The sequence below is a fragment of the Brassica napus genome, chromosome A10, assembly GCF_020379485.1.
Source record: "Brassica napus cultivar Da-Ae chromosome A10, Da-Ae, whole genome shotgun sequence".
Classification (NCBI taxonomy): Eukaryota; Viridiplantae; Streptophyta; class Magnoliopsida; order Brassicales; family Brassicaceae; genus Brassica; species Brassica napus.
In genome coordinates this window covers 19,457,877-19,472,577 of record NC_063443.1, presented here as the reverse complement: position 1 = coordinate 19,472,577, position 14,701 = coordinate 19,457,877, and the positions used below count along the sequence as shown (strand labels likewise).

Sequence of the window (14,701 nt, the reverse complement as noted above, 5' to 3'; positions counted from 1 at the left end):
ATAGATAAACAAAACTATTGTCACTGTTATCAAGATATTTTTATAAATGGAACTTCCATTATTGGGAATATTATTTGTGTGAACGTGGGAAAACAACGGACACTGATACAAAACATTACGGCCATTTAGTTAGTTAACTCTAGTTGGAATGTTGAAAAATACGAAATTATCGTTGAAAGTTGGGTTGAAACTCCTAAATCGTGTTTTTCATGGTAGGATTAGTTCCACTAAAGGCCCACGCGCTAGACCTGTGACAAAAGTTGGATAAGGCCGTGAAAACATCGCTATTTACCTGTTTCCATGGACATGTATGGTGCCACACTCTTCACGCTCTCCAATCGTGAGTGACACAGTTACCATGGCAAACATGATATAAGGACATGAATAAGACGTCAAACAATTTATTAACAAGACCGCATAGCGCAGTGGATTAGCGCGTTTGACTTCGGATCAAAAGGTCGTGGGTTCGACTCCCACTGTGGTCGTTAAAGTTTTTTATATTTTTAATCAACCACATTCAGCTGCAATACGTTACATTTATAATCCTAAAAAGCTCGAACCATAAAGCTATTAACCAAACTGACTTGTTTTCATTTATCCTCTTCAACTAAACGATGACAAAATGAAATGTTCAATTTCAAGGTCTTTGAAGATATTCATAACAAAACTTGAGTAAAAATGAAAGGTGGAAAAAAGAAGAAGAGCAGAATACATAAGCGAAACAATCAAGAAGCAGAATCACTTCTAGTAGCGCTAAGGAGAGAAGGAAAACTAGACTTTGATAGCATACTTCCTCAGAGGGAAATACATCTCTTTCTTCTTCTCACGCTCTGTCTTCAAAGAAGACTGCAACACAAATAACCCAATGATATACAAATGTCAGATAAGGATAACTTGCAATGATGGAACAATTTTATAACAAGAACCAAGCAAAATGTGGACGTTGGAAATGAGGATACAGACCTGATGCTTGGTAAGACGTCTGCGGATAGCACGAGTCTTCTTTGGACGGAGATCAAGAGGTAAAAACTTCTTGCTCTTGTATGCTTCCCTTAATGCTAATTTTTGCTTCTGGGAGATCACTGTCAATACCTGAGCGATTGATTTCCTCACCACCTTGCTGAAAGATCAAAGTGAATATTACAATTAATAGATTTGTCAAATAAAAACCCAACAAAACCTAAGAATACAAATAATATAGTTTTGAGATATAAGTTTGTTTGCATATCTACACTACACATTATATATACAAAATGTGAACTATTCCTCCAAATGCTACAAAACCAAAACATAAGCTAACTTTCTCTGACCTTCTCGATTTAACTAAGAGTAAAACACAATGTTAATGAAATGATAAATTAGACTAATTCGAAACAAATATATATATGCTCTGTGTTATGAGTAAATGTAGAAGGCAAATACATACATTTTGGAAAGCTTGTTAGGGGCACCTCCGGTGACTTTAGCGACACGGAGGAGCGCGAGCTCAGCCTTAAACTCCTGAAGCTGACTCTGAAGATCTGTCTTCGATCTCTCTCTGAGCTCATGAACCTTAATCCTAGCTAAACAACAGTTAAACTAATCAGAACTACGTAATTTAAAAAGCAAGGATACTCAATGGATCTATCTATTCATCTTCATACACATCGTGAGCTTGCTGGTGTCGAACTCTGGTTCCAAATGTTGCAAAACCCTAATTTTGAGTAACAATGCAAATTTATACGATGCGAATGAGTTGAAAACCCATTTATGAGTCAAATATAATGGGCCGTAAAAGCCCAAGAACGATATTTATGAGTCATGGGCTATATTACTAAAGAACACACTTCATGGGTTGTATTTGTAGGCGAAAAGATAGAGAGAAAAGTGGAATAGTGAAAGCAGAGAGGAATAAGTTCGTCAATGAGCCCCCAAAAGAGCATCAGATTCTGAACTTTCTTTTGGTATGGTTTTTATGAGAATTAGATTCGAAATTATCAGTAAGGCATGGCCATCAACTCATTCGAATCACAATAATTCGACACGGTTTCAAAGTCCACCTAACAATCTCAATACATTGGTTTGATAAGAATCCGAATAACAATACTACTTTTTTTAAAGTCGATTCTCTCAACCAAAAAATTATCTTTTAACAGAACCTAAATATATACATTTATGTCACCAAAGCAACCTCTCCCCATTTTTATTTCTATACAACAACTATAGACTGTTTCTTAAAACTATTTTACATCGTAAGAAAAAAAAAAAAGAGCATTAAAAATGTTATGTGCATCTCAAGCATCAACAAGAAACATTTGCTCAACCATGGACCAACCCTCACAACCTTCTTCTTCTTCACCCACGGTCCGGCTCGGTGGTCGAGCCATCGACCGTCATAACCCAATCATACGTGACGGTCGGAGGTTCACTCCTCCACCTTCTCCTAACCACAACTCCTCATCTGCTCCTCCTTCTTCGTCTTCTACGTATCATACTCCTCTCAAGACTAGACTTGGTCTAGAGAGCAGCGAGACAACACGTGTTTCGAAGAGGAAGAGCAAGAAAAATCAATTTGACGCTGGTAAGTCGCCCATTAGTTGTTTTACCAGTGACACTCCTCAAGGTTCTTCAAGGTACTTACTGAGCAACCCGGTTTTCTTTGACGGGTTTGTGGACTCTGACCCGATTCCAGTACCTATTGAACCGGAGATAACCATGGATGAAGATTTGGATAAGACTCATGAAGATAGATTGGTAATAAACGCCTCTAAGCATCTCTCTTCTTCTTCTTTCTTGGAGAATAAGCAACCTGATTTCTTCGATGGATTCTTGGACTATGACCCGGTTATGTCTCCGAATAATCCTTTCTATGAATCCACAAAAGCTTCTCCGATAGCATCTCAAAGCTCTCATGAAGATAAAGATGTTTCATCTCCAGATAATCCTTTGTCCGAACACACAAAAGCTTCTCCGACAGCATCTCAAAGCTCTCTTGAAGATAAAGATGTTTCGTCTCCGGATTTCAAGTTCTCTCCTCCACAACCTCCACCACCTCCTCCTCCACCGTCGCCGCCGCCAATGGAGAATAACTCATCTTCTGACCAAGTAAATCATCGAACAAAATATTACTTTAACTTTTGCAAGCATGAAGTTATGTCTGAAACAAAACTTAAAACAATATTTCTTTTAAAGGTGGTAGTCTTGAGAGTGTCACTTCACTGCAAAGGCTGTGCAGGAAAAGTCAAGAAACATCTTTCGAAACTGAAAGGTATTAACAATTAATTTAATTATATTGTTGAATTTTATCTTTCGATCTTTAAGGTTGTTAAAATACTCTGTTTTGGTGTTTTTGGTCGTTGTGTGTAGGCGTGACGTCGTTTAACATAGACTTCGCTGCGAAGAAGGTTACTGTGACAGGAGACGTAACGCCGTTAGCTGTGCTAGCGAGTATTTCCAAAGTTAAAAACGCCCAGGTGTGGCCTGAGACTATTCAGAAGTAATCTCTCTTTACATGTATTCCTTTTTCTGTTAAGTTTATTGCTATGTTTTCTTCAGTGTTGTTATGTTTATTTTGGAAGACAGTTTGTGAAAAACGTTACTCTCTTTTGTAAGTTCATTGTGTGTGTTGGCATCAGAATTTACAAAATTTCTTAAGTAGTTAGTATCGAGCAGTTTACCAAAAAAAAAAAGTAATGATTCTACCAAAGGGGAAGATACCAAAGCAAAACAAAATGCTGTTGAGAGAATTAAAATGCGTCGCCTTATCTTGGGGCTTTTACTAGCTAAATAATTTACAGATTTACAGGCTTATTGGGCTTACTATAGATAACCGATTTTGTCAAAATAAACTTGGGAGTTCTTAGAGGACTAGTGAGTTTTATGTTTGGGGGGGGGGGGGGGGGGGGGGGAGTATATGGATTAGGAAGCTGGAATGTTGGACTATGATGAGGATTCAAAAATCTTCATTGACAAAACTAAAAGTTTAATATTTGGTTAAAGTGTGTATGAAATGAAAAACATCCTTTCATCGCGATAGAGGCATCATTTAGATAGTAGATTTCATCATCAATCCCTTCATATCAATACAAATAAAACAAAATCTCATTGTTTTTATTCAATGTCTTTGATTCGTTTTAAACTTTTAATCATTTCGCTGGTTTCCATTCTAATAAACCTAGTTGTCATGACGTCTAAGAAGTTAGTCCTCTTTAGGTTACCGCTAGTATCAGCATTACTCATACAAAACAAAAGTCATAACTGAATCACAACAAAAAAGAATCCCATCATTTGCTGATTTTTTTTCTTCATTGGAACTCTTTTTCGTCTTATACTCGTGTGAACTTGTGGCTACGAATTTTTGTTTTGATTTCTACAGTTCATGAAAACACTTAGATTGAGCAAATGTGATGTTAACGTTAGAACAACAAGTATATGCGAAGTTTACGCAAATAAAATGGACCGTCCAAAACTTTTTTCTAATAACAAATAGAAAATAAAATAACTGAAACTGCATGAAAAACATTACATTACGTATTCATTGGTGTTTCCAAAGTTTGTCGTTTTAAACATTTCGTTTTCTTGCTTGCTCTTTTTCTCTTTTGTGGTGTTGACATCTTTTCTTGTTCGCTTTCTAGAATTTAAATTTCGTTTTGCAAACTCTGAAAGTAAAAAAAATGGTACCACACTCAATTTTGAAGAAACAATGTTGACTGACTTTTACATTTAGGTACTTGTTTGTTCTTTTAAATTTGGCAAACGGTGTAAAGGAAAAAAAAAACAAATTGGGCAATCCATAGGGGAAACATTAACAGTGTCTTGTAAAGCAGATGTCCAAGATCAACAATCTGAGAGAGGAATTTAATCTCGTTTGTAATCACTTTGACATGTTTTTATCTATAGAAATATAAACAAAGATTGTATGTTGTTTGATATGTGATTTAACTTCAGTCATATATTTTAACAAATACGATCCGTTTATTTAGGAATACTTTAACATAGTATAGATGTCTATTGGTTCAGTTATAACGAGTATAGACCATGTCGAAGTTTATTTACAAGATGTTGTTTGTCACGCTTCAACTGACAGCCAATGAAAATCAATTGGCCAAAACTATTAACTTTTACAGGCTCACAAATCAGAATGAGATTAATATTGTAAAAGTAAATAAGAAGAAATGAATAACGTATATAACTTATTTGAAACTAAATTTGTCATCTCAAGTACATACCGATGTTCGTCCACTATTATTCATCTCTATACATACGGAAAAAGTTAAAGAATGGTCCAGTCGGGTCGGTCCAATTAATAGACCGAAAATACGGTGTTTGAATATGGAGGGAGCAATAAATAAAAGATGAGAGTAATAGTTCTTCGCCATACAAACCAACCTTTAGCTTCAACACTAAAAAGACAAGAAAACAAAAAGGCAACCATAGCTTTTAACAGTCATCACCAAATCCTAACACGCAATCCTATGCAGTGACGAACATTCCCACGTCATTCCACGTGTATTTCACGTGGCATATCCACCATTCGATGTCTGTCAGTTTTCTTACCGTAAAATCGCCACAATCTAAACAAATCGTATCATAGTTATAAGATGATACAAATCTTCAATTAGGAAGTAAAATGAAAAGCATATTTTCCATTGGTGAAAGCTTATTCATTCCCTTCTGAAAAATAAAAGTACATATTTTAAAGCATATAGAATCGGTTCATTCATACATACATATATAAAAACACATGCATATATGTATGTGTAAGTACGAAGGTGTCGTGATCTTAGATTGTAGTTCGTGAGAGCAAATCTTGGATTATTCGAGCTGTCTCTTTCTCGGTCGCTATTTCTTCTCTTCTTCTCTCGTATGCCTCGAAGAACTCTTTGTTCTCTTTCTCTAGCTCCTTCCACACTGCCAAATTTACCAGTTATCGTATATTCATATCTAATATATCTATTAATTTCCATATATATAGATATATATGTGTGTGTGTCAGGGATGTGTTTTGTGTGTGTTTACCTGTGGAAGTGATGATAGGCTTGATATTAGCATGCTTGAACAGAGCATCCATACACTCTTCTTTGCCCATGTTGAGTACTATACATTCTTCTATCAAATGATGCACCTGCGTCCCATAAAAGACAATTTGTATACTATGATGAGGAATGACGATCGTATAGTATATACCATATAATCAGCATCAACCAAGAGACGACATGTCAAGATCAGAGTGATTTGAGAACAAGAAAAAGTGATTAAAATCGGTACCAAATGTATGTAAGATGCTTGTGAGCTGTTATGATCACCCATGATATGAGATTTAAAGAGTAGTTTCGTATGTCGAGAGAAATGATGAGGGAAGAAGAAGGCAGGTGAAAACACTACAAGAAAAGAAATGAAGATGGACATCAAAAATATTTATAAGACAAAATATCTAGAAGAGAAAAGGAGAAAATGTTTTTTTTATTATATAGTGACGGAATGGCCTAAAATGGACAAGGGTTTGTTTTATTTTTATTGATTATAGGTAACTAAAATTCAAATCACGTATGTTGCTTTTTAATTTAAATTGACATGTTTATGTTTATATTCATGGAATCAGCTAATAGTGATTATACAACCTGATAACTGATAATTAGAAGAACATAAAGTAAAAAAAGAGACTCAAAGAGCATATATCAGTTAGAAATAAAAGAAATGATACAATGACATATTCCTAATATTTTAATAATTAAATATATTATCCTTAATCGAAAGGGGGTGGTGGTTTCTGCTAGTATCAGCTGCTGAGAGCTGACTTGTAACTTTGGGATCGTGATGGGTCCCATAATCCCACGTGGGCTTCTGCTTATGATTGGTTGAGAGGAGATTACAAGAGATTTTACGGGACGGGACGGGGAATGCAATGAACTATGCATAACTGGTAAGCTTACGTGACGATGGAGCCCGAACCACGTGAAGTTAGACCCACCTATATGGTTAATACTTAATAGTAAAAGTATGACCGTAATCATTATCCTTTAGCATCTGTTAAATAGTGCTTTTATGTGTTCATGTCATTAGTATCTAATTAATCATATTCTTTTGTATTTTGCCCTGTAGTAATGCCACCAAATTCTAAACTACTTCTATTGATTTACATGGTCTTTTGTCGATAATTTACATGTTTGTTCGTACCAGCTACCGACAATTTTGGTTTTGAACTGACATGTTTAGACCGTGAGAGTTTTATTTTTACAAAATATATCTTACTAATGAATACTATTTACAATTCAACTCAAAACCGCTGTTTTTCAATTATGATGGTTCAAATTCTTAATTTGATTTGAGCTCACCTAACAAAAACCGAAGTAAGAGATTATTTCATGGCCTAGTTTTACACCAGCATCAGATTGAATAATTAAAATTATAGCAAAAAGTAAGACAGTTTAGATCTTGTCTGGTATTGGTTGATAGTGCTACGACAAAAACAGTGTTGTGGAATAAAAAAGCCCCTTTTAATGTTAGGTTGATAAATGAAAGTTTGGCTAAGTTTTATGAAGCATTTTACAACAACAATTATGCCATTTCATTATATATAAAATCAAACGTCAGCCTAACTTTTTCAATGAACCAAACAACAAGTGTATATCAAATAAAGTATACTTATGGAGATGGACAGTTCACGGGTGTGTGTGTGTCCGGAACCCATATGGACGGGTAATGGTAATGGTAATGGCCAAGAGAGGTTGTAATATGATACCACATTATATAATGAATAATATGGGTTTTATAAAAAATACATATGGAAATGGACAGTTCACGGGTGTGTGTGTTTGTCCGGAACCCATATGGACGGGTAGTGGTAATGGTAATGGCCAAGAGAGGTTGTAGTATGATACCACATTATATAATGAATAATATGGGTTTTATAGAAAATAGTCTTACAAATAACAAATCCAAAATGCAATTCCCTGACAAACGTTGGTTGGAAACAAAATACTAACATTCGTACATTCAACTCACTTACTCACGTACTATTATATGACGATGTGGTTTGTTATTTTCTCAACCCATCATTCCGATAAAATCAAAACTAACCCCCAGTACTGTGTTCCACAAAATTATAAGTACTTAGTATACTAGGACATGAGTTCGATGTACGTGTGTTTCCCCCACATCTTCTTTTGTTGGATTCTCGAACCTTTTGGCCATTTGGGGGACCACCAACACCAAGTTTGGTAACGGTATTTTTCGAAGGACTCCTTGTTGGGAAACTCAATAGCTGGTACAAAGTTCACAAGATCACTAATACAATATAGTTATTGCAACACACATCCATCAGCTGGTACCGGTTTCAACAAATACTTTGGAAGTGGAAACAATAAGAATATATAAATTCAAAATAGCTGCAGTATATATATATATATTTATTTATTTTGAACTGGTATATATATATATATATATATATATATTTTAACTGGTATATATATATATATATATTTTTTTTTTGAACTGGTATATATTTTTCTGTTTAACGCAATTTCATTCGCAGTGTATGCATAAATACTCATCTATTTATAAACCATCTAATCTAATCTCAATGCATATTTACTGAACAAACCCTAATATGATTTTTTTTTTTTTTTTGTAAAAGCAGTCAAAGCTAAACAATTTCAGAGAAAACGAAAATGAAACCCAAATAATTAGCGCTGTGATCATACTTCCAAAACAATTTTTGCTCAGTTATCATCCGAGTTTGATTGGTAAACGTTTGTCATATCTACGGGCCTAAACTATTTTCACGTGTGCTGAGAGTCACAAAGCCCAATAAAGCCCAACTCCAGTGCAGTGGCACAACGAACTACTGAAGTTGCTAGAGATCCAGCGAACTTCCGAGTTCATCTATAATTAGCAGTGTCCATAACTCTCTGTGTTTGTCTTTGGTCTTTACCTCTTTACCCTCTGTGTATGTAGGTTCCCATTTGTGTTTGAATCATCTACAACAATATGTACTGTAACTTCTTTAGATCATTTAAAAAAAAAAACAACTCCAAATTTTTAATCATCATACGTATTTGCATACGTGTCTGTATGACTCTACGGGACTTGTAACAACATTTACTTCCAATGAGACTGACATCTCCCCACATGGGGGAGAAATGTTTGTCCTCTAGGCAGGAAAAAGTAAAGTTATTACAATCATAAAATAATTGAGGGTTCCTAATTTAATGTTCAAAAATCTTATCGGGAGTTTTTAATATCTGTCAGACCTATATTTTTTTACATGTCACATGTTCTCAGCAAATGCAGTGAACTTATCGGTTACCACTAAATGCAATGAACTTTGTTGGTTATTGGAGAAGATTACAATTAATTGTAGTAATTACTTTTTTCACCAATAAGATACTGCAGAAGTATTACTATTCAGATACAACTAACCATGTATCGATCTCCTACGCCGTGTGGACTCGTGTATCTGATGGATACATTGCAACTTATTTACCTAAAACACGTATAATTTTATGGTCAAATCTTAGTTAAACATTTGCCTAAGCAAAGTCAGACCTTTTTAGGTAACTTGTATTTTGACTTGTTGGAGATGTTTACTATTCATAACTTTGGATCTGAATCATCTGACCATGCACAAAACTATGAAAACATTAAAGATAATTACTAAATACATAGAACCAATGGTGGTACACGTTGGAAAGAGTTTTTAAAACGAATTCTTCTTCAACTCTGATAATCACTTACTTCAAATGTAGTAGGATCGAATATCTTTCTACTTTGCAAAGAGTTCCATATTTCATTTAATTCATACTTTTTATAATAGTAAAAAATTATAAATTGACTATTATTTAAACAAAAGAATTTACCATTACATGCGCTCAATTCGGATAATCACCGTCTACCTAACCCCATGTGTTTTAACCCTCCCTATATAAACTCACTATCTCGATCTCATCACTCGAAACAAATCAAACACTCTCTCTCTATCTCTATCTCTCTCTCTCTTTCTCTGCTCCCTATCCATCTTGTCTGAATCCACAACTCACAATGTCGGAGAGACCAAGCCGTCACCAGAGAAGACCTTCTCAGACCGTTTTTCCTATCTCTCTCGAGGATCTCTCAGACATCTCTCTCACAGCAAATCCTCCATCCTCTATCCCTTCTCAGCCACCACGCCATCAGATCCCTCCGCCATCTCCGGCAGCTCCTCCGGCAAACCGTCACAGCAATGACGACAATGTTAGCAAGGAAGGGAACGCCTCTTCTAATTGATATCAAATTATCCTTTGTTTTAATTTAAAATATAAGCCATTTTGTTGTTGTTCTTCTGTCTTCTTTTAAAGCTCTCGCTTAATGATCAGATTTGTCTTTGTTTAATAACTGAAATGATAATGAATCGATCGTAATTTTGTATTTACATATGTTAAATGATTTTGGACTTCTGCTGGTGTTGAATGAATAATACAGGGGAAAGCTTATAAGTTTATAACATATTTTGATGTTCTAAATCGTGACAAGCAAAATTTACTGTGGTAAAACTGTGATTCAGAATTGCCTTTTTCGTGTAAATATTAAGAAATTACCATATTTTGAAAATTTTATCTGAATCTTACAAGCTATAGTTGACATTGACCGCGAGATTCGTGGGTCTTCTACATTGAAATATGAAAAGGCTTTGAAGTCCGGAAACAATTATATTAAAATATATCAACTAGACGCAAAACTCAATAATAAATACAGAATTTTGTTAGTATATTAAATCAATTCAAAGAGTAGTAGTATTCTCTCCGTTTTAAAATTTAAATATTCTAAAATAATAATTTGTTTTAAAAAGATATATATTTTATATTTAAATATAATTTTTGTCAATTAATAATAAAAATTATCAATTTCAAGAACATTAATTACGTTTTTAAGTTTTACCGATTTAGAAATATAGGAAATATAAAATTACAAAAAATTATATACTAAATTTTATTATGTTTTATTAATAAATGTAAAAATCCTAAAATATGTATTATTCTTAAACGTAGATAGTATTTGCTTATATCTTATGTATAGATAGATGATTTTCTTCCTTTTTTAGTAATAAAATGTAGTTTGACCAGAAAAAAAAAAGAAAGATAGATGATCTTCTTCATTTTTCACCCTTCTTTCTGACTTAAGATGTATTTTAAAGCATTGATTACATATTTTATTTTATTCATTTAAGCAAATAGTCAACATAAATTTTAATTTCCAAGTTGGTTATAAATTTTATCGTCAATGTATTATTTAAATTTTATAAAATATACAAAATGAACTGCAAATGACAACATGCTAATTGATATCTCAATCGGGCACTTTCTTTTGAACGTCTATTGATTATTTTTCCAACTGTGTAAATAATCAGTTTCTCTCTTTCCAACTATGTTAGTTACTTCATAATGAGTGATGAAAAAAAAAAAAAGATGAAATAAAGTCTATTATGATATGAGATATGAAGTTGGACTAAAGTATTGTTTACTCCATAATCAGTTTTACTCTATTTTAAAGGAAAAAATGGATTGAGGTTGGAGATGCCCTATCACCGTTAGAGGATGTGAGATGTCACTAAAAGCACATCATATCATTTGAGTTGGTTTGCTATTACCGACTTCTAGACTGGACCGAACAAAATAAACCTAATCAGGTTCGCTTCACGTTCTGTTCCATGGTTGCTTTCTTAGGGTGTCTCGTTAATAGGAATGCTGCGGTAATAGAAATTACAGATTAATAGTGGATGGTTTAACTATTGAACTCTCTGTCTCAGAAAATTATCTCCTTTTAGAACAGGTAGGACGTAGGAGTATTCGTACGGCTAAGAGTTTGTCACGTTGCTGCATGCTCTTCGTTGTCATGTATATTTATTTCACTCTTTTATTTCTTGATTTTTAGCTGTTAGGTTAGAGAAAGTGAATCTTCCACGTAATAATCAAGTTGTGAACAACCCTTTTTTATTGTCCATGCTATGAAAAGATGATCACGAACATATTCACTCGATAACATCGTTTTTTTTGAAACAATACATCACATCCATATCTCACACATTTCACTCTTCACTCTTAAGGGACAACAAGAGATTCTTCTTATTAATTCTTTAGCTTGTGTCCTCGAAACCAAGGTAGTTCTTTTTCGAGACAGAGTTGATGAGCTTAACGCTGAAATCCCAGAGTTTTTGTGCCAAAGTCTCATCTCTAGCAAGTTTGCTTGGAGTCACTTCATTGCAATCTGCAAAGTACTTTCCCGTTACCTCCTTCAGACTTGGGTGCAGAGCAACATAACATGTTGTAGCTGCTCCCTGACAGAATATAGTATCAAAATGTCATACTCATAGTATTTGTCTTTTATTTCCCACATTTTAAGTACGAGATGTTAATTAGCATTAATGTCATAGGATTATATCTTGAATCTGGCTAAGTCTAAGGATTCTATTAGTATTGTAGTACCTGAGGTATATTTTTCCACAAGTAAAAGCTGAAGAACTTCAAAAACCCTGTGAAAACATGGACGTTAGAATAAAATAAAAAGGATATTATCTATAGAAAAACAGAGAAAGAAAGTTTACTCATTAAAATAGCAGTGTGTTGGAAGAGATTGGTGAGGATGAGGCCTGGGTGAACTGAATTCACTGTTATGTTCACTCCCTCTTCCTACCAAACAAAACAATGTCCCCAAAAAACATTTTGATCAGTTCTTTTGTTCTTCCAAGTAACTAACCAAAGACAAAATCCGATTTTGGGTTTGTTTGTTCGTTTGTTATATACTTAGATGTATTGTTCATGTGTGTGAAGGCAACCTGAAGCTGACGCGAGAGCTCATTAGCGTGCAATATATTGGCTAGTTTCGATTGTCCGTAAGCTTTTTTATCCGAGTAACTGGAAAACAGAACGAGATGGTTATATAAGATATACAGTGTGAAAGATAGTAAAGGTTTTAAACGCTGCAAATTGCAAGATTAATCTAAGTTTTGGAACAACTAAAGAATTTACCTGCAAATGTCATTGATGCTGTTGAATTGGATTCCTTCTTGGTAAGTATAGATATGAGCTATGGATGATAGGTTCAAAATTCTTCCTTCAACACCACTGGTTTTAGCAGTGTTCTTCATTGTGTCTAGGAGCAAGTTTGTCAACAGAAAATGACCTACATTGTATACACATCAACAATTAACTTTTCAATCTTTTAGCTGCCCAAGATGTTTCAGTTTTTAGGTCTATTTTTTTTTAAATACTAAACTAAAAGCTTCTTAACTTTATATATAGACATAGAAAAAGGACAATTACCAATGTGATTTGTAGCAAACTGCAGTTCGATTCCATCTTCAGAGAGTTGGTACGGACAGAACATAACTCCTGCATTGTTTCTGCAGACACCATTTTTGTACATTAATTTATATCCATATAGAGGCAATTTATACAGTTTCATACTTCCACTGATAAACTTGTGCTATGTATATCAATATTAACAGGTATCCATAAGTAAAAAAAATCATTTTCCTTGGTAGAAGTTATAAATGTACATATTAATCTGGTCATAAACACTGCTAGGTTAGGTTCTGGGACTGGGATTAATTGTGGTTCTCATGTGGTAGGTACCACACAGGAATAGTAAACTTAATAACATACTAGCAGTTGGTATTACGTTAAAAATATTAGTAGCAGTTAAAACTAGATGGTAAAATTAATAACATTACAATATAGTTTGGGACGTTGTCTGTTCATAATATCAAAAGTAAAAAAAAACGCTAAATATTGGATGATGTTAGTTAACTTTATTTGACTCTGACGTGCAACATTTACCATTCAATACCAATATAATGTAAAATCTATGATCCAAACGCTAAAAATGGCCGTCAAAATGCATTTAAAGGGTGATAGAAAGAGAGAGGAGAAGAAGTACATGAGGATATTGAGAGGAAGATGGAGGGCATGAAAGTCGCGAACAAAGGCTTTGATGGATTTGAAGGAAGAGAGATCTAAGTGGAGCAGTGTGACACGTGCGTTTGCGTTTTGTCTGAGAATCTCAGTTTTGGCGTTTTCTGCAGCTCCCATGTTTCGGGCACCAATCACCACATGAGCACCTCTCTTTGCCATTACCCTTGCTGTCTCCATCCCTATTCCTCCTGTCCCTCCTTTTACAATGACAATCACACGTCAAGTTAATATAATTTTTGTTTAAACAATTTTACATTTCATGTTAGCAATGAATATAGCTACGATGGCATTGACTTAGTTTTGCGTTTGCGACTACATTCCTCTATGATATGACCAACAAATATAATAATTAAAAAAAAAACTGAATCAAACGAATTTTGTAACCGGAAAAACCACAAAATGTATCTAGTGAAAATGATGTTATGGTATCATAACTGTAATCTAAATTGTTTCATTGATAGTTAAACACAATCAACTTATCGTACGCGTATATATATATGTATGTACCTGTGATAATTGCAGTGAGATGAGTTGCATCAATCCCTTGAGTAACCTCTTCAGCAGTTGAAGCTGAACCAAACCCACTAGGTCCTCTTCTCCCTGTGATTAGAGAATATATTCCCATTTTTACTAGATTGGCCTCTTTATTTTTTTAGGTCCACGGATATCTCTCAAGAACCAATATGAGAGAGAGAGAGAGAAACAGACGAAGAAGGAAGAGTGAAGTTAGAGAATAATATGGTACTATGGGAGAATCACATATATTATATACATAT

General features: G+C 34.2%; 5 protein-coding genes and 1 non-coding gene across 6 annotated transcripts; 3 read left to right on the top strand and 3 right to left on the bottom strand.

The window, feature by feature from the left end:
• The first annotated feature begins 411 nt into the window (after positions 1-411).
• Positions 412-485, top strand: TRNAK-UUU. Its single transcript has one exon. It is a non-coding gene; the product is annotated as a tRNA-Arg (tRNA).
• An 85-nt stretch (positions 486-570) lies between these two features.
• Positions 571-1,816, bottom strand: LOC106370721 (60S ribosomal protein L35-4-like). The gene is made up of 4 exons (XM_013810719.3): positions 1,644-1,816; positions 1,427-1,562; positions 964-1,120; positions 571-846 (listed from the first exon to the last, which is right to left on the bottom strand). Exons 1-4 carry the CDS (start codon positions 1,645-1,647, stop codon positions 772-774), a joined length of 372 nt encoding a protein of 123 aa, XP_013666173.2. The 5' UTR covers positions 1,648-1,816; the 3' UTR covers positions 571-771.
• Positions 1,817-2,165: 349 nt separating this feature from the next.
• Positions 2,166-3,636, top strand: LOC106372598 (protein SODIUM POTASSIUM ROOT DEFECTIVE 1). The gene is made up of 3 exons (XM_013812840.3): positions 2,166-3,084; positions 3,172-3,247; positions 3,346-3,636. Exons 1-3 carry the CDS (start codon positions 2,260-2,262, stop codon positions 3,477-3,479), a joined length of 1,035 nt encoding a protein of 344 aa, XP_013668294.2. The 5' UTR covers positions 2,166-2,259; the 3' UTR covers positions 3,480-3,636.
• A 1,917-nt stretch (positions 3,637-5,553) lies between these two features.
• Positions 5,554-6,446, bottom strand: LOC106372594. The gene is made up of 3 exons (XM_013812838.3): positions 6,247-6,446; positions 5,998-6,103; positions 5,554-5,889 (listed from the first exon to the last, which is right to left on the bottom strand). The coding sequence occupies exons 1-3, from the start codon at positions 6,385-6,387 to the stop codon at positions 5,762-5,764; spliced, it is 375 nt and encodes a 124-aa protein (XP_013668292.2). The 5' UTR covers positions 6,388-6,446; the 3' UTR covers positions 5,554-5,761.
• Positions 6,447-9,808: 3,362 nt separating this feature from the next.
• On the top strand, positions 9,809-10,383 carry LOC106372595. The gene has a single exon (XM_013812839.3). The coding sequence runs from the start codon at positions 10,018-10,020 to the stop codon at positions 10,240-10,242; it is 225 nt and encodes a 74-aa protein (XP_013668293.1). The 5' UTR covers positions 9,809-10,017; the 3' UTR covers positions 10,243-10,383.
• A 1,537-nt stretch (positions 10,384-11,920) lies between these two features.
• LOC106372593 (short-chain dehydrogenase TIC 32 A, chloroplastic-like) lies at positions 11,921-14,693 on the bottom strand. The gene is made up of 8 exons (XM_013812837.2): positions 14,433-14,693; positions 13,891-14,122; positions 13,275-13,354; positions 12,981-13,134; positions 12,788-12,866; positions 12,557-12,641; positions 12,438-12,484; positions 11,921-12,289 (listed from the first exon to the last, which is right to left on the bottom strand). The coding sequence occupies exons 1-8, from the start codon at positions 14,548-14,550 to the stop codon at positions 12,089-12,091; spliced, it is 996 nt and encodes a 331-aa protein (XP_013668291.2). The 5' UTR covers positions 14,551-14,693; the 3' UTR covers positions 11,921-12,088.
• Between the last annotated feature and the right edge of the window lie 8 nt (positions 14,694-14,701).